The 19,697-nt window shown below is 39.6% G+C and overlaps 1 protein-coding gene and 1 long non-coding RNA gene across 7 annotated transcripts; one reads left to right on the top strand and one right to left on the bottom strand.

Moving 5' to 3' along the window:
- Positions 1–70: 70 nt before the first annotated feature.
- LOC131576049 (uncharacterized) lies at positions 71–15,220 on the bottom strand. 6 transcript variants are annotated; one of them, XR_009276911.1, is made up of 5 exons: positions 14,203–15,220; positions 13,104–13,302; positions 12,210–12,507; positions 8,377–10,197; positions 71–7,183 (listed from the first exon to the last, which is right to left on the bottom strand). It is a non-coding gene; the product is annotated as an uncharacterized LOC131576049 (long non-coding RNA). The 6 variants fall into 6 exon arrangements; XR_009276904.1 differs by lacking the exon at positions 14,203–15,220 and having other exon boundaries at positions 8,377–8,440; positions 10,155–10,197; positions 12,900–13,146; XR_009276910.1 differs by lacking the exon at positions 14,203–15,220 and having other exon boundaries at positions 12,210–12,268; positions 12,389–12,507; positions 12,900–13,146.
- On the top strand, positions 13,166–17,674 carry LOC131576039 (alpha-1-antitrypsin-like). The gene is made up of 4 exons (XM_058832293.1): positions 13,166–13,811; positions 15,255–15,525; positions 16,177–16,324; positions 17,316–17,674. Exons 1-4 carry the CDS (start codon positions 13,166–13,168, stop codon positions 17,505–17,507), a joined length of 1,257 nt encoding a protein of 418 aa, XP_058688276.1. The 3' UTR covers positions 17,508–17,674.
- Positions 17,675–19,697: the final 2,023 nt, after the last annotated feature.

The following is a 19,697-nucleotide window of genomic DNA, read 5'->3' as shown; positions in this document are numbered from 1 at the left end:
TAGCACAATACCGATAAGGAATAGAAAAAACATTCTATGTCCGTCTGCAGACAGGCAACACTCAATATTCACTTTCAAATTCATCCTCAAAATCACATAAATCAATGACAAAAGTTTCTTACTCATAACTGTATTTAGTATGTGCCGTATTTAGTAACAAGTAGTTGGCTTCATGCCTCTAAACATATAAGGACTTGGTCTCAGGGTAATACAGATAAATTTATTCTACAGAAGACCATTTAAAACTTCTTGCCAAATCTCAGTGCTAACTCAGGATGAGTTGTCAAAGTCCAGCTTTGCAATGACAAATAACTCTGTAGGCAAATATCAAGAGACTGTTTGTTGTTCGTCATGGACCTCAGATCAGTAACCTCTGTTTGTTAGTAGGAAAAAAATATCTAAATCCTATTTTGCCAATTACACCTCAATTTGAGAAGTAACCTTTCCTCTTAACCCACATGAAAGTGGATAGACAAAAATGAAGCTGATTCAAGAAGTGGATGAGCAGAAAATATCTTGGTAAGGAATCATTTTCAGTTGGGTGTAGGAACCATACACATCTTGCCTTGGTTTTCATTCTATTTTGGCAAAAAAACAGGGCATGCCCCTCACTGAAAATGTGCAGCGAATTTGTAGCAAATTTGTGTAGTAAATAACGATCACAAAAGGATTGCACAACCCCCCACCAAAAATGTCAGCATTAAGGTTGTCACAAACCCACTGCAGTCACAGTTTGCTCAGGACACTGTTTCTTCTTTCGGTCTGTTTCTTTTCTGCATCTTCTTTCATGGGTTTTTGTTTCTTGGTTGGCTCTCTGGCTGTGAGTATTGTGACCAAGAAACCTCAGAGTAACAGGGAAGGACTTTCATCCTAGCTAGTCAAGAGCTGCTGCTGCTGTTGCATGCAAGAGCTGTGATGGGCCACCTCAGTGCAGGGCATTCCTGGAGGCTGGAGCTGGCATGATGAGCCACATGAGGGACAAAGTGCAAAGGACATCTTCTAATGCAGCCTGCACTGGTGTCTGTCTACACACAGATGTGACATGGGAGCGCATGCAACCATGCGCGCGCATGAGCTGCAGCCTCTGCACTGCCTATGCAGACCCTGAGGGAAATCTGGGATGGTATGGGTCAAAGCAGCCTCTGAAAAGGCTAAAAGCAGTCTTCTCTTGTAGGCTGATGGACACAGAAAAAGAATTGACGACATGGTAGAAACTTTGGGACAACACGCATTGAGAACTCCCTGAAATAAGGAGAAAAGGAGAACAAGCAGTGTAGAAATAGCAGTAAACTGCATTTGTTGTCATATTTAGGAGCTAGAAATGAAACAAAGACTAAAAATATAAATGAGGAGCTCAGAAACCCAGGCTAACCCATGGTGGAGATAGATTTAACTGTTATCTACAAATTATGTGAAGTTCAACAGACACTGGAAGAAAACCAGAGGCAATTTTAAGTAGTGTTAAAGACCATAAAAGAAGAAACAAGGTAATGCAGAAAACTGTATATTGTTGTGGGGCCAGAGAGAGAAATAGTATGCTTGAGGTATAAAAGAAAATGACATATTTCCAGCAGCCAGTGGTTAGTGCCAGTGCACGGGTCTGTCATTGGGTTCCTAGTGTTGTAGAGCACCCACTAGGGAGAAACAAAAAGCCCATGACAGAAGCAACAGCCTTAAATGTCATGGGCTGGAAACAAATTACATATTCTGCTGGAAAGACCAAATAATATTCTGATTTATGCACAAAATAAGGATGGGACACCTCTCCTATGAAGAAATTCTAAGAGAATTGGAATTGTTCAGCCTGGAGAAAAGAAAGCTTTTGGGTTACCTAATTGCAGCTTTGTAGTACCTTAAGAGACCATACAGGAAAGATGGAGAGGGACTTTTTAAAAGGGCCTGGAGTGACATAACAATGAGGAATTACTTCAAATGGAAAGGGAGTAGGTTAGACTAGTTATTAAGATGGAATTTTTTACTGTGAGGGTGATAAGGCACTCAAGAGAAGTTATGGATGCCTCATCCCTGGTAGTGTCAGTGGTCTGGCTGGAGGGACCCCTGAGAAAACCTGGTGTAGTGGAAAGTGTCCTTGCCCATGGCATGGCTTGGGAACTAGATGATTTTCACAGTCTCTTCTAGCATAAACCATTCTATGATCCTATGATGCCATGCATTTAATTTTGCTTTCTGATAGTCTAGTAATTTTCATACAATTAGTAATTAACAGATATTCCTGGGAAATACTTTATTAATTTCTCAGTTTTTAAAGAGCTTAGTGATTAATCAAGAGTGAAAATGCAGCCTCTATTGCCATCAGGAACTCAGCAGCTATGAAGGTGCCATGGCCAAGATCCTCTTAGCCAGCATCCATCACCTGCTGATCACAATAACCTCTAGGCTCAGGAAATCTGTGTGATAGATATATGCCTCAAAGTAGTGCTCTCCCACCACCTTCAAAGAGCATTGGTAACCTCAAATGCCCCCTGCATATTCCTGGCATATCAGAATGAGTTACCAGCAGCAGAATCACCTATGCTCAGGGGCACCTGAGCAGAAGCCCAGGGCCTGTCAGGATCCATGAACTCCTGTGAGCCAACCTGGTGAGGAGGGAATGCTGCCAGGGCATCCACAGGAGATGTAAATGGCTCTGGGAGTGCATGGCCAGGGCGTGTCACATCGGGCATGGCGCAGCTCTTGGCGTGGGCAGGGCATGCAGGCAGGGCGTCACAGTCTGCAAGGAGGTCCACAGCTCAGGTGAGTGCTAAGTGCTCCAGGTCTTCCTGTAAAGGTGGGCTCTTGCCTCAGAGCCAAAACCAGTGTGTCTACTGAGACAGCTCTGGGATGCTTCCACCCAGGCAGGACTGGTAAGGAAGGAGAAGTCAGTACAGGTGGTAGCTTGTAATGGATGCCCAGATGCTTCCTCTGGAGAAAAGGTTTGGTACCTGCACAAAGTGTGCACAGATTGATCACCTTTGTGGCATGTGGATGAATGCTGAGAGAGAGTTAAGAGGTCTGAAGTATTAGAGGGGCTGAAACAGAGCTAGATAACCTGGCTTCTGGAATGGGGTGTATTTAATTGTGGCACTGGCTCCTAGGAGACTGCAAAAGGTGAAGGTAAGATCAAAACAAACAAATGCATTTCACTCAAATGGTTCCAGGTCTTCTTAATGGAAAGCCATAATATCGGCTCAGTAGTTCTTCTATATATTATATTCCTGGCTTGTGCTCTGTCATTTGGCCAAGAGACAAAAATATCTGTGGTTATTTGACTCCTGCAAAGATCTGGAAAAGAGTCATATTTCTCTTCTTCAAATACAACATGGGTTTGTCATTTTTGTTATTTCATCTGGAAAAAAGGGCTGGAAAAGAAATGGGTTTACAAATCAATCAGAAGTTGATAGCTCTATAAGTAAAGCATGCTCTAGCTGAGGCTGTTGGTTTTCCAACCCGTTCTTCAGATCTCTCATTCCCTTGGAGTAGCTGACTTTGACATTGCTTATGAGATTTCTCCAGTTTAAATGGACCTACAAGTTTGTTTTGTGTTAACTGAAAAGCACACCTTGGACTTTTATCACAATACCCTTAAAAGAACCTAAATCACTAGCTTCCTGCATTGAAAAAAAAGATTAAAAAGAAATAATCTTCCTCAGAAGATTATTTACTGCCTCCAGGATTGTTTTTACTCTCTCATTCAGTTGCCTTATGCGGTGTGAAGCACAAGCAATAAAAGAAAGGGCAGAGAGGACATTTTGGTGAAGGGGCATCTTGCAATGTGAGCATGAGATAAGACTTATATTAGAGATCGTGGTTCAGTTTTTTGAAGGTGGGTTTGATATTGGTGCTAAAGGACATCACCTCTCTGCAAAGAGACCTGGGATTGGGAAAATAGCTGTTCTTGTGAAACTTTCCACTCCAGTGTCATTTTGCCACACTTTCATCTGCACAGCCTTTTATGTACTTCAGAGCTTTAAGCTTTTGACTCCTTAAGATTTTGATGTCCTTGAGTCTTCGGTGCTGGCTTTCTGAACTTTTTCCCCAAGGCAAGGTTATGTGTAGGGGCTGACTGCTGATGTGACACAAACACCTCCTTCTTCCTTATTTTGGGAGTACAAGGGGCTCTCCCTGCACCAAGCCATGTAGCATTTTCAGAGCAATGCAGCACTTTCCTGACACATTTATATCTGTTCTAACCACCAGCAATTTCCACACCATTATCTGCTCAAGGACTGCTCCTTGCCAGGCTTAGTGAGGTGGTGGCTTCCTCTCTCTTTTTCATTTGTACATATGGGTTAAACCCAGTCTCCAGTTTAGGCTCCAACTCATTCAATACACTGCTATGAATCATAAATGAAATTCAGACCTATTCCAATCTGAGATGACTCAATTTTTGGCTAGTTTTTGGATAGTATAACATGAGGGTCCCTTAAAGAAATAATTCCGTTTCTTTACTAAAAAGAAATTAAGAAAAAGTCAGAAAACACAGCTGGGATAAACACACAGTTTTAATTCTTATTTCTTTAAAAGGTGTATTTTTTCGGTACTTGTATTGCTGTGCAGATGAAGGCATCAAAGATACACAATTTAATTCAACGCAGCAAAATTAAAAGAGCAAGTTAGTTCAGAGACAATAAGAACAGTCAGATATATCTTCTATTTCTATATTTAAAAACAAAATCTATGTTTATCTAGTTTTTTTCTTACTGACACTTTCAAAATGTTCTCCCCTTGATCCCCCAAGAAGCCCAGCTCCATTTTCTTTCCAAGGCACACCAGTTGGATGTGACATGTCTGCTTTGGATGGAGGTGGAATTTGGGTGGGGGATGATGATGAAAGGTCAAGAGAAGTTTAAGGGGAAAACAGCCTCTCCAAACACTTCAGTATTGACAGAGCCTGGCAACACTGAACTGACCGCTGAGATCTAAGTCTTGTAACTCATTTCTGTGGGAAAAACAAGGAATTATTTTTGGCTCTCTGTGGATTTTTTGGGTGGCAATCTTATTTTGGAAACTACTTCAAAGACATTAATTAAAACCCTTTTTTTTCCTCATTATTTTTACTCTGGTCTTTGAGTTCATAGATCCAAACTAGAATAAAATTAACCTCTGTAACAAGTACTGATGGCTTTCTGTGCAGAGGTGGGAAATTTTCATTATGCTTTCTCACTCAGATGCTCATCCCATTCCTCATCTTGTAAATGACAGCCAGCAAATTAAAAAAAATCCACTGTGTGATTTGGTTTCAATCCCACAAACTAACCAATCACTGCTCTGAATAGTAACTCTCAAGAGCTGTAAATTGCCTACATCTCCTGGAAATTAGCAGTGCAGTCAAAACCTGACTCTACTGAAGGTAGGCATGAGTAATGCTTATTTTACATTTTGGCTTTACAAGCAGATATAGGCAATAGCAGGTGAGAAGAATATTTAATTTTCTCCTTTAAGTCTTTTTGTGAGGCACTCCTGGGGTAGGGGTGGGGAGGGGGGTAAAGAATCCAAGTGGATTTGGCTTTACAAAGACCTTCCCTGAGATAAATGGAAGAGCAGAAGACTCATGGAAGTTTTCTCTCACTTAATGCTAAGCAAGGTCCAGCTGAGAAAATGGAATGGCTTTTCTGTAAATGACTGTTCAGAAGTTCCTGGATCATGACAAAGATGTATGATGCTGGAGCTGGAAGACACTGAAAAGAAGTGCAGAGAACAGAAGTGCTTGAATGTAGAAAATTCTAATAAGAAACATGCTTCTACCATGCAGTGGTTAAGTACTAGAAGACATGGTCCAGAGAGGTTTTGAAATACCTGTGCTTGGAGACATGTACCTGAGAAAGCTGATGTTTTGTGCAAAGGGCTGGACTACATGGCCTCTGGAGGTTTCTTCCATCCTAGATTTTGATTCTAAGACTCTTCTGCACAGGCATAAAACCTGTGGGGAAAACACACTGGGACACTTGCTGATGATTTTTTTCCTGAATAGTAAAATACTTTATATAGAGGAGAAGTTTTAGAAATATTTTTTAATGTCTGATTATAATCCCTGACTTTCAATGTTTCTGTTATATTGATTATAAGTTTACTGCAAGAAACCATTAGAGAATGTAGCTGGACAGAAGTTGAACAAGATTTTATTAGCAAGTGCATACCTGTGTTCTGTAACAGAAGCACAGAACATCTCCTTCGCTTTTTCATTTCAGCCTTTTCCTGGCATTTCCAGTTCCTTGCTCTCCACTAGGTAGGTCTTTTTCCAGTCCCTGGGATTCCTCAGATGAAATCACTCCAGGGAGCCACTGCATCAGCAACCTCCCTTTACACTTTTACTGTCCAACCTCTGTTTCTGTGAAATCTGCCCACAAAGACCTCCTGAATTTTGCTGGGAGGCACACTGAGCCTGCACTAGCCAGGGCTGCTCAATCTTGTCTTCTCACTCCTCAGCAGTTATCATTGATTACAGCTGTAGGTTAAACTCTCTCTAGCAAAAAATAGTGATTAAACCTTGGCTCAGAGTTTTGAGTTTGCAAATCCATGATGAAAATCAACATAATTTAAAAAAAGTATAAATCATATCTTTTAAGTATAAAGGAAGATGTTGTAAACTTTAATACATTATTACTTCTGTGCAGACCTTATGCTGTCTTAGCAGCCTGCATGCTGTACTCAGAGCTTTTGCACCCTGAAACAATTTTACATGTTGGAGATATTAAGGATTAGGGGCTTGGCTGAACAGATTTTGGTTTCTTGTGTGATCCAAACTTTTGCTGTGATTAAACAACAAGAATATGAAATTTGTAACTTGAAAATAGCCTCTATCAAACTCAAACTGAAGTACAGGTCAATCTGCTTAACTGAGACCTGTTTTTATACTGTACAGAGGGAAGCAGAGTCCACAGGAGAAGACAACTTGAAATTCAATTACACAATATTAGAAGCAAAGAAAAATTTTAAAGAGTGATCTTTATTTCACATGCATTCATGCATCACTAGCCAGCTGTACAACGAGATAGAGTGCCAGCAGCAGTGTCAGATTAAGTTGGGCTAATTAAACCTCATTACTTTGTTAGGTATGGCTCATTGAACAGCCACTGTGTAACTTCTTACAGAAATTCAGCAATGATAACAGTCCAAGCCAAGTGGAAACGTGAAGGGAGAGTTTTCTTCGGTATCAATGACAAAAATCAATATGGTTGTCTCTCTTGAAAGGATAAACACAATGCATCAGATTAGAATGACTTTGCACACAACCTGTGTTTGTATTAGAACTAAGAGCAAAGTTATGTTTCTTTCAGAAGTGTGCTAACAAGAAAAACAAAGCAAATCTGAGAGACATTTCAGTGCATTCAGAGCTGTGTTTGCATGTCTTATGCTGTTTTAAAGTCTCTTGTAAGCCAATGATTACTAATACTAAAAAAAAAACAACCAAAACTAAACTACTTAGGACCAGTAACACTTTAATGGAAAAACTTTACACTAGCAAAACTAGAGTTTTCAAAGTTGTAGTTTTAAAATTACACGCTTTTAAGAATAATAGTGCTCCTGGATAAAAACATCACTTGGCCAGCAAATATCAAACAACTTAGCATTTATTTCAAACATCTGCCAAATGTACTCAAGAAGCACTGACTGATTATTAGGATATTTTTGTTTGTCCCATAAACATAGAAAGATAAAAAAATTAAATAAATTTAAGAAATTTATTTTTGGATTTAAGCAGTTCACTCTCCACACAACACAAAACAGTGTATTTGACACATAAATTCTGTTTCTTCTCAGAATCAATAACTACAATATATAGAAAGGAAACTTTTTAGAGTTTAATGAATGAAACAAAATGAGATCATCTCCTTTCTTTCCTGAAGCTTTAATTCTGAAATATTATTTTCAGGGCTTTGAAATATGAAAATGGTAACACAATTTTGCACATCTTTTTATAACTGAGTTGTGCTTCTCACTGTGCTTCCCCAATTGAGACAGCTTTTTACATAGATAGATATTAAAAGAAAACTAGAGAAAACCTTGAACACATTTTAAAATTATTAAATACAAAATTCATTATCCTGAAGTAATGATTTTAATGGCAGTCAGAAACTGAACTTCTGCTATATTATATTTCACTGACATGTGAATCATAGATCTATGTTCCTCCTGGATAATTTGACAATACCATTCATCATCTGTAGCTTCTATTATCATTGTTTGAAATGGATATGTTTACCTCTCAAATTATGCAAATTAGTAAAGACTCATTAAAGCAAAGAGTTCCTGACATTAGTCTCAATCTACAGTATAAATGAGCACATGGGTTCTACCAAATGGGATAACAGAGCTTAGAAAAAACAAAGGCAGGAAAGGTTCTTATGTGAACCATGACAAAACAGCATGGCATACCTCCCATTCATCCATCTCCCTTCCCTGCTGACTGGAAGGCCAGGGCTGTGCAGGCCTTTCAGTCCTGTTGCAAGAATAGAAATTGATGGGAAAAATCTGACTGCAGCCGTGTGTGCCTTCAAGACATACCTTAGGTAAGTTCTTTAACCTAACTAACCACTGCCCCAGAGCCACCACCCCTTGGCTCCCCATGGTCACTGCATCCTCTCAGCTGGAGGAAGGGTCAGCAATGGTGAATGTTGGTAATGCAAGCACTGTCTTTGTGGACAGGACATGAGGACAGCTTTATGCCAGCCAATGGAAAGGGTTTCACCTCTATACCAGGTATGTATTCTGTCAGGTAGATGTTATAGGTCTGGAGTGGGGTGGTTGTGACTGCTCTGCAAATACTTTGTCCAGGTCCTTCCTCAGCCAAGGCTGACATTTTGCTGCTTTGAGACAGTGTCATTACTTTTCTTTCAGAGTGCCCAGAATTACAGGAGTTTTGTAACAGCCTGAGAAGATGTTTCTACAGAGTGATGATTTGCTCTGCGTTTAGCAGGGCATGGCTGGGGCTGCAGGTAAGACATGAGCATTTCCTGATGAAAGGAGCTAGATGGCTTTTAAAAGAAGCATTTTGAATAAAATAGTAGGAATACAGTCACATTCTTAAGAAAGAACTACGGTGTAAAACAAAGTGGTAGTGTAGACATGCTTTACATATTACTGTTCCCAGAGGCAAGCCCTGGGGTGGACCAACTGCTGGCTTGGAGAACCTCTGCTGACCTCCCTGGGAGGATGATGAACCTCTTCATCAAGCCACCACCTCACGACAACAAAGATAATTAAAGCAAAGAGAAGCCGATTTTGAAAGCGTTTCAAAAATCAATCCATGCTGACTTTCAACAAGAGGCTAATACAGATGAATGTCTGAACAGCAAAACATTTGTGTTTGTGTCTCTATCACAGTTTTCTCACTGTACTGAAGCAAGTTTTAGTTCACCTGAGTCCGAGGGAGCCCAGAATTAGCCCAATGCTTGCATATAATTCCTCACAGCACTGTCTCTCTCCTGCTACCTGTTGCTGCAGCTGCACAGTGGATCCACTGCCCAGGGATCCACTTCTGTTGTGACCAAACCAAGGCTCAAAGAAATCCTCTGAATGTAGGACAGTTCCTGAGCTGCTGCCAAGTTCATTTGCAGGGAAAAAAACCCACAAGTTTATACTGATTAGCTGTTCTGATCTGCTTTCCTTAGTACCGTGTTGAAGCAGGTGCCCAAGCTGCATGATCAAAAATCTGAAGTCCCAGTGCAGGCCATAACGTCAGGAGATGCCCCAGCACTTGTGTCACTAGCTGGCAACAAGCTAGAGAGGTGTTTCAGGTAGTACAGCTGCTCATGGCCATGGACCTCTCCTCTTCAGTCTGTGTTTGCAGATGGCTATTATGCATGTTTGGGGACAACAAACATTAAAGCCAGCTGGCCCAACGAGCACTGATTTCTATCTTCTCTGCATAGCTACATCAGCACTTATCTGTGTCCTCAGACAGGTATTTTTTTAATCCATGTAATGTTTAAACAGAAGTGTAAATATTTAATGCTGCTCACCTCTACGAATAAAGAAGTGCCCAGAACCACCAACAGCCTGACTGTCTTGGAGCACCACGAGCACCTCTCTCATTTTCCCTGAAAGACTGAACTTGTGCCCTTGGGCATTCTGGTTTATACATTCATTCAATTTAAATGAAGAGTTTTTGTAGATGGCAAAATAGGAAAACAGGCTATTGCATCAAGACTCACCTGACCTTCACAAATGCTCCAAGGGATGGCAGCAACTTGTACTCTAATAAGAAAAAATACAAATTCTAAATCAAAATACTAAACAGCAAACTTTGGCTATATCTACAGTGAACATGCAGAGTTAAGCTGTATTCTGAAACTAAAAAAAAAAAAAAAAAAAGGGAAAATTTTTTTAAGAAGTCTTGAGTCTGTAAATACCATTCAGGGAATCATCTGCATGACCAGGGCCATGGATCCCAGCAGGTGAAGAATGACCTCTGGAAGCAGCGCAGCTGGGGACTGGGAACTGCTGTGCTTACAGTTTTACATACACATCTCCTTGGTTCTAAGGTAGCAAGGGGATTGTTCTGTCCCTTGCTGAGCAGACAGTAACAAGTCCTGCGAAGTGTAGCAGTGTAGAGACTAAGCAGGCATTCTGGCTGGCTGGTCAAACCAGGCATCTGAACAGCTCATCCAGTCATGAATGGTGGCAAGCCTGCTTCACAGCACTTCTCTTCATCTTCCTTTGGAAGATCCCTGGGAAATGCATCTTTATAAGGGTGACACTCACAGTTTGAGACTCCCTTGATTTATTACTGGTTAATATTTATGGGTTTCTCTTCCATCATTTGCTATTTTTTGATGTATTTGAGACTAGGTTGCTGTCCGTATACATTACAACAGTTGCATTTATTCAGTGTTGTCTTTGGGCACTTGCAGTGATGGCACATATTTTATACATCTTTATTTATTTTATATATCTTTTTCAAGCTCTGAATTAAGTACTTTTCAGATCTTGATAGGCTAGGTGGTCCTTAACAGAGACACAGAATCATTTGATTGTGAGGAGACCATTCAATAAATTGCCACAGATGTAAAATTCACCATTTCTACAAGACTGAATGAGCTACCCTCTTTATTTATGAGGCCAAGACTCCTAGGCTTCTGAGAAGCAACCAGTGGGGTTTTTGCTGTGTAGAAATAAAAGATGAGATGTCACTCCCTCACCCTGGCCCTCAGAGCTTAGTGCTGGGCAAAATTATATCTCCACATGAACAGTTATATTCATCTCAGGTAGCACACAGGGCAGAACTCCACTTGACACCAAAATATCATTTCCAATAAATATTTGCATACCCTTTGGGGTGTAACACTCTACTGACCAGCCTGGGCCCTGTGGTCTTTGTTCTGTTTGGAGTGAAGAGATGTGGACACATGCATACAAGGTCCAAAAACACTGGCTTCATCAGCATTAAGCTTTGTGCTTCTAGGTAATATGTATCTGAAGCCATGTAATGTTTAACAGAGGAAAACAGCAGTACGAGTAAAGCAGCAAGAGACAGCACAGCCCATTGAGAGCAAGAGCCTTCTGACTATAAAGTAAGTACCCAGTTATCTTTACCTTAATGATTTTGACCCAGATGTATGGTATTTAGCTAAGTGAGTCATAAAGCACATCTGCTTTCAAGGGTGAAACCTAGTTTCTAAGTATTCAAATGACAGCTGAACTTAATTTCAAGAAATTTTGAATAGCAAATTCTAGGGATTCATTATAGCAGCTCCACAGAGTATAACTCTGCTGTGAATATTTACCCCACATAGCTCAAAAACTTCTAGAACAGAAGCAGTCTGACTTCTCAACTATCAATTTTATTTATCATTACAAATTTTCCCTAAGTCTTACAATCGGATAACCAAAACTGAAGTAAATGAGTAAATGTCTTGCTTACACTAAGATGGCCCAGACAGAATTCACAAACTGATTTTGCTATGCCAAGGTTCTCTGTAAATTCCAATTTACCCAAATCACACAGAGCAAAGTTGCAGGATAACAAGCTGGCTCCTTTTCACCCAAACCATAGTGGTCTGAGTGCTGTCCCAAGGTGGAGAAAATCCCAGTAAATATGTCATCTGCTCTGCTGAACCCATGTCTTTGAGTGCCTTTACCATTGACTGGGGGGTAAGCAGGTTAAGGTTTCTACCTGAAACTGTTCTGTTTCAAGTAGGACATTAGGTGAAGGTTATTTGAGCTTTTCTAGTCACTGGCATCATATTTTTAATGAGAATAGCTCTTACTTGTGTTCTGACAGGTTAAGCATCTTAAACACCACAAATCATCGCAGTGTGTTCTTGGTCTAAATGGTAAAAGAGAAGCAGTAAACAAATACAAAAAGTGATCACAGTCACTACAAATGTCCAAGATGCCCTGATCCAGTCTTGCTGCTGAGCACTAATCTGGCCTTAGGCATATTTACCTTACAAAAGGATACTTTCCTGCTGATATAAAGCTTGGAAAAACAGGAGAGGCCAAGTCCACACTAATGGTCTCACCTTTCCATAACCAGATGTGGGATGCACACAAGAAGGAACCCATCTGGAAGACAAGTGACATATGAGTGGTCATTTAATATAGACAAACATATTCTAATTTAATCAGGTCTTGAAGCAGAAAAAATTTACCAGCTCCTATGGTAAATTTTAGTCACTTTGCATAGTAAAATGAGTCAGGGATAAGGGAAAATAACACTTTTGAAGAATTCTGCTATCTTGTATTGTTTTCCTTTGATATAGCAGCGTAGCACTATCATTTAACATAAACCTCATTCAAACCCTAATAGAATAATAATTCTCAGAGGTCTTAAGAGATAAGCACAAAATAATCAGAATGCTTCTAGTGTGTTGCTTTGCCATTTAAAAAAAAAAAATAAAAAAATCACTTTTTCACTTCTTCTCTCCCTTGGATTCTTATTTTTCTTTAATACTCACATGTTTGTTGCTTTCCCCTAACAAGGAACTTTCATAGCTGGAGTAAAGTAGAACTGAAGTAGGCACCCATGGATAGGAATTACAGGAGGCAGAAGGATGTAAAAAACACTTCCTTGGCAAAGGAGGAGGTCAGGAGATAACAGTGATTTCCATTCAAAGGCAGTAGCAGGCAGAAGTAAAAGATGAGATGTCAATACAGCCAACCTCCACCACCCAAGACCTTTTGTTCTTTGTCCACACAGTATCTGTGAAGAATAACGAAGGCCATGCTCCCACTGGGCTTGCTGGTGGCTGTGCTCCACCTCAGTGTCCACAGCCTGACTCAGGCTGATCAACACACTGACCAGCCTGAAGCAACTGACCGCCAGGAGCAGCATTCCCACCAGAGAGATCTTCTTGAGTCCTGCAAAAGGATAGTCACAAGTAATACAGACTTTGCCTTTCAGTTTTACAGGCAAGCAATCATTCAAGATCCTGCCAAGAACATTTTCTTTTCCCCAGTCAGCATCTCCACTGCCCTTGCCCTTCTGGCCCTGGGCTCCCGAGGCAGGAGCCAGGCACAGGTGCTGGAAGGACTGGCCTTTAACCTCACCAGCATCCAAATGGAGGAGATACACGATGGCTTTCACCAGCTCCTCCTCTTGCTGAACCGACCTGGTAGCCAGGTGCAGCTGAGCATGGGGAACGCCCTGTTCATGGACAAACACCTGAAGCCAATGAAAACGTTTCTGAAGGACATCAAAAAACTGTACAGAGGAAAAGCTGTCTCTAGTAGCTTCCAGAATTCCACTGAAGCTAAAAAAGAGATCAATGATTATGTAAAGAATAAAACCCATGGGAATATAAACCAAATAGTTGAGGATCTTGAGCCAAACACTCTGATGGTAATTGTTAACTACATTTATTTCAAAGGTAAGTTACATAGATGCTAATTACTGCATCTGTTTAGTGCTGCTTCACCTAAAGGAAAACAAGTACACCAAGTTATTTATGAATCATTTTTAAACGAATGTGTTTAGATTGCTATGAAAAAAATTGAAAGTTTTCAAATCTGAAACCTCTTCCACATCTAAATTTTTCTAGCGTATATTTGGGCTTGGGAGCATAAAAGTTCATTAACTTGCAATATTCAGGTCCAGGGAATTGCCAGAGCACAACAGATTCATGTATTGTTACAATATCCTGTCAGACTTCATCCACTTATTTTTTTTTAAAAATTAAGTGTTTTCACATTGTATGTGTGAAGTAGAAAACTGAATTCTGAAGATGATGATTAGGAAAAATTGCCAAAAACTTTACTTACAGTCCATGACTATTAATGGGTAGGTACCTCTGGAGTTGCAGTCCAAATGTTCTACACCTTGTCATCATATTACACATATCCCAAGAGGTATTTGAATGTATTGCTTTGGAAATTATTAACTTCTTGGGTGTTCCTTTGTAGCAGCATGCAGGACATACATAGAGTTTCCCACACAGAAAGGAATATTTAGAAATTATGATCTTTCAGCAAAATAGAAAAGATTTTATTTCAAATACTTTATAAATCTGGGTGCCCTAATCTCAGGTTCCCTAGTCTAAGTACCATGCCAGAGTACATTTCTTTTCTGGAGGGCGAGGGAGAAGGCTTAAATTTATAAAGTAACCAGAATACTGTGGAGTTTACATTCCATTATTTATTTTTCAAATTAGACTATTTCTATTCAACATTAAAGAAAAAAAAAAAAAAAGCCAAAAAATACTTACAGAATGGCAAGATATAATTCCTATTTGTTTAGTGAAGGGCCTGTTTTATCACAAAAGAAAATATCATAGAAAATTCAATTGAATTAACATAAAGAGCAAATAATTTTGAACACTAAAGACCTTGAGGCTCTATTCCGTTTACCATACTGCAGTTATGCTCAGGTCCAAAAGTTTGTGTTTCTCTAGCATGGAAGCTTTTCCTTGGTGAGACAAAATGAAAAACGTATAAAATCCATGTGAGGAGCATAACGTGCTACCTTTTAAAAGCCAGACATCTGCTGTGAAACTTGCTTTACCATCAGTATTCTGAAAAGAGATAGCAAATCCCTGAATTCTGGTCAGTTTTTATTTGCTTCAAATAAAACATAAGGCAATATGATGAAGTTACTTCATTTAATTTATTTGACTTAGAAAGATGGTGTACAAGTCCATACAAAATTTAATTGTTACAGAGAATAAGATATTTAATAAACGTGGAATACTTTTTATCTTCAAGTATAACTGTAAATCTTCAGATATGGTTTTATTTATTGTATGTTTGTCTGGACTTTATTAATATATCCTCACTGAAATAAGTATTCAATTCATTCTTTCTCATTTGGTTTTAAGCCTACTGGGAAAATCCTTTCAATATTAAGGGGACTCACAAGGACTATTTCCATGTGAATGCAAAGACCTCAGTTGAAGTGGAGATGATGATTCGAGACGGATTTTATAAAGCATACTCTGACAGGAAGCTGTCTTGCGAGGTGGTGCAGATTCCTTACAAGGGAGATGTTGCAGCATTGTTTATCCTGCCCAATAAAGGAAAAATGAAACAGTTGGAACGTGCCCTGACAAAAAACACTGTTTCTAAATGGGAAAGATCTCTTCAAAGATGGTAAATATAGAATTTTGATTTGATGAATCTAGGTAGTCAGGATCCAAAGTCTAAATGCTAAGGTCAGGTTGTACAGCTACTATGTTGTATTTTTGACGGGGGGTTTAAACAACAGAATAAGTATAAAGGATCATACCAAATGATTTGATACTTTCAGCAAAAATTAGAATCAGCATTGCCTTGTAATGAGAGATCTCTGAGGTGGGAAACTTAGATCTTTTCCCCCATACATTTTTTTAGTTGATACTAAGTGTCTCCATTTCTGTTGTCTCAAGCAAAATATTTTAAGAGTGGTAATACTGTGACATAGCAGTCAGATCCCTCAGAAGGAATGGGAATTCCAAAAGCAGAACCTTCAAGGTTAGAAAAAGAATACAAACTTTGTCCCAGAAATGCTGGCAGCACTACTGTTTACTGTCCCATACAGTGACTGTGTTGCAGAATCATACAAGGAGTATGAACTGATGTCTTTCTCCTTCCATTCTTTCCTATCCTCCAGACCAGCATCTTCCTATCTTCTTTCTCTTGCCATGTTTTTTAGATGAAAAGACTAAGCGTTTAGCACAGAAAAACCACCATCAAGTTGGAAATCTTCAGTCCAAGGCATGCTCTGATTGCAGTAACTACCATAATTTACTTTTGAATTGACAGGAGGATGGAATTGCATATTCCAAAGCTATCAATTTCAGGCACCTACGACTTAAAGAGGATCTTAATGAATCTGGGTGTAACTGATGTGTTTTCTAATCGGGCTGATCTGTCTGGAATCACAGGAAACCCTGATGTGAAGGTTTCAAAAGTAAGTTTATCAGCAGAAACAATCATCTATGGATTCTTTAACAGCCAATTGCCTTATCCTAAGCTCACCTGTGAAATTTTACTTATTGGAAGGACTGGCTGATACTCTGAAATAGAACATTTAGTTGATAAAGGCCATTTAAATTCCCTCAGACTTCTCCAAGATCTGGAGATAAGGGTATTTTTTTTTGTCTGACAAGCAGAGGTGGAAGGTATATGGAGGAGTGGGTTTAGCATTTAACCAGGAAACTAAACACAGAATATTTTCTACATGTTAAAGAAGTGCCTATGGGTAACTGTGCTGTGTCTTGCATCAGCATATCCACCAAAAAAGTGACCCTTTTCTAGCATGCATTCTATAATTTCAAAGGATTTAGAAACTGCTGTTTCCATTGAAGGCTCTGTTGAGTGCTAGCAATGTAAAATGGACCAGACTTGAGGAAAACATCCTATTTACTGAAAATACTGTGAAGAGAAAAAGTAGCATTTGTACAGCCATTCTAAACACAGCACTTAAAATTCTATAACATCTTGAGGCTAGTAAAAGAAAAAGATTAAAAATGCCTAACAAAAAATTTGGCATCAAGGTTAAATTTCTACCTGGTTAAACTGTAATGCATGTGATGTTGGGAATATTTACAGAGCAATTCTGGAGCCTTATTTCCTTTCCCTTTGAAACTGACATTCCCTGTGAATTTGCTTGGCTATTTTACTTTCAATTAATTCCACAAGATGTGCGGTTACTAAGGTCTGCATTGATGCACTTGTTGTGAGGAACACTGTGTGTAAATATTTGCTTATTGAGACAACATTACTAGAAAACCCACAATGAGGTGTAGTGCCTTCCTCCTGGTTCCTGGCTTACCAGCAATCTTTTTGAAAGGCAGTGGTTGAATTAACTTTGTGTTAACATTGAATTAACTTTGTGTTAATTTGAATAATTTCACATCACATCTTCCACCTACATTAATTCTTGCTGTATTTTATTGTAGGCTACTCACAAGGCCCTGCTGAAGATTCATGAGAATGGCACAGAGGCTGCAGCAGGCAGCAGCATAGATTTTCTTCCTCATTCTGCTCCTCCCATTGTTAAATTCAACCATCCATTCTTGCTGTTGATTATTGATCAGTATACTCAGAGCATCCTCTTTGTGGGAAAAATTGTAAACCCAGCTGAGAAATGACTGGTCAGTGGCTGGTCTTATTGACTGGAATTGCATTTTATGGAATTATTGTTCATTGTGATTAAATTTATATCCCAACAGTTACTAAATATTGTCTTTTTCCAAAGAAATCAGGAAAGAGAGCAGTCATTCTTAGAAACACTCTCTTTGCTTTGTCCTTCCCTAGAAAGTAACCACTGAGATACACCTATTAGTGAATTGTGAAGAATAAATCACCCTTTTAGTGATCAGTGCCATCTTTGATAAGCAAGGTAATATCCAGCTGAGAGACCCAGATAAAACACTGTAAGTAAATAAAATTTGAGTGGATAAATCCAAATGAATTCTTTGCAAACTACAGGCTGGCTTCTGACATTGGTAGGGTTTCCAATAGAACGAAGGCGTAGCTGCAAATTACACACTGGGAGAGTCAATCACTTTAGACCAGGCCTAGGCACTTCCTTTGAAGGCCAAGTCTTATTCTTATTCCATACTCTTTGAGGACATTCACAGCTGATGGCATCCACTCACATTGTGTTGGCTTCTTTCAGCAGGCCATTAATGTAACAAACTGCACAAAAATGTGGAAGCAGTGCTGGGGAATGTTTTAGTTGGCTGGATATCCAAAGGTTTCTACTGGCATTGCATTACAGATTTAACCTTGTATTTCTTGGAAATGGAAGTCCCTTGTAAGTGGATGTTCAAAAGGGACAGGATATGAGTACCTGGAAGTGGAAAAACAAATATTGAGATTAATCCTATCTCCAGAGTATAAATCTATGCACGTAAATAAAGTGCTCTAAGATCTGTTCTCTAACCATGAGGTCAACTGGCTCATCACAGGTCATACCCACATTGCTTAACTCCAACCCCACAAGTCATCCCATCAACTTACTGGAAATGCCTCTTGGCCTGTGCTAACTCCAAACTCAGGCCTAGCACTTGTTTGGAAGAATCATATTGTGGCATGTGTCTGAAACTGCTAAAAGTATAAGAATGTAAGTGTCTGATGGTCAGGTCTGTTCCCCAGAACTGCTCTGTGTACTGAGACAAATGGAGCCAGAGTGAGCAGCAGAGGCATGGGAAAGTCATCACACAGCCCTGTGAGCTCCCACTCTGCTGGCAAGCTGCATTTTTTTTTTTGAATAACACTAAATTCCAGGTGATGCTGATAGGCCTTCACAACTACTTCTCAGAAATGAGGGAACTGATGTGGATTCCCTGATGTGGAATAAGACAAGGCAGCTCAATAAACACCCTTCAAAACTACTTCAAGTCATAGACTGGGAGACCCCCATGTACTTAGCAGAGAGGTGTTTGGGTGGTCTCTCCTGATCAGTCCTGTGCATTTGCTGAAATTGTCTATGCTCATTTTCACAGTAAATGTGAGTGCTTATGTTCAAAAATCTGCTCTTCATTAAGGAATTGTGCTATTCCTTAGATGATACCAGACACACTTCAAAGCTGAGCACATAGAAACTACCATGAAGCATAAAATATGGAAGTTTAATTCTATTATGTTGTAACATATGAACTCAAATGCAATTTAAAATGTGATACAACTTACTGTGGAAGCATAGGCACTGTCCATCATCTATTTCCCCTTTCCTCCTTAAAAATATTGAAACCAACATTTTTATTATGATTCAGAAAATCTGTCACTAGTTCAAGGATCCAGCTGCTTGCTAAGTGTGGCCTGACACTGCAGACTGGAATGAGCTGGCAGAAAAAGGCCATTGGAGAGCCTCCTTTGGCAGGTGGACCCCTTGCTGAGGAAGGCTCAGGACCCAAGGCCAACATCATGCAGATATCCTTCCAAGAACTGTGCAGAGGCAGGCAGAGAGAGCAGGCAGAGATGGAGGTGATAAAGAACATAACTCCCCACTCCTCAGACCTGGCAGTGATGCTAAAGCAGACCATGACTGCAATAACACTACTGCCAAATTAGTGCTGAGCCAGAGAGATATGACCAAATCTTAGGTGATCAATTCATTCTCAACGACAGTGCCAGACCAAAGGGAAACTCATATTTTTTGATTGCTAAAAATTTTTAGAAGTTATTTTACTGAAAAATCAGAATGATAAATATAACCTGATAAATTAATAATTATAAAAGTTCTCAAAGGGCCAGATGGATGAATTTAGGAGTTGTTTTTGGCATGGTACCCAGATATGAAATCTGCTTACGATTTTACTTTTTCTTTATCCACG

This window comes from Poecile atricapillus, chromosome 1 (assembly GCF_030490865.1).
Source record: "Poecile atricapillus isolate bPoeAtr1 chromosome 1, bPoeAtr1.hap1, whole genome shotgun sequence".
In the NCBI taxonomy this organism is placed as follows: domain Eukaryota; kingdom Metazoa; phylum Chordata; class Aves; order Passeriformes; family Paridae; genus Poecile; species Poecile atricapillus.
The sequence above is the reverse complement of the archived record's forward strand: the minus strand, read 5'-3'. Positions and strand labels throughout refer to the sequence as shown.

Bases quoted from the DNA above. Each gene is read 5' to 3' on its own strand.
- LOC131576039 (XM_058832293.1), top strand. From the start codon at position 13,166: ATGCTCCCACTGGGCTTGCTGGTGGCTGTGCTCCACCTCAGTGTCCAC. The intron at 15,526-16,176 runs GTAAATATAGAA...TTGAATTGACAG, and splicing joins GAAAGATCTCTTCAAAGATG to GAGGATGGAATTGCATATTC. The intron at 16,325-17,315 runs GTAAGTTTATCA...ATTTTATTGTAG, and splicing joins CTGATGTGAAGGTTTCAAAA to GCTACTCACAAGGCCCTGCT.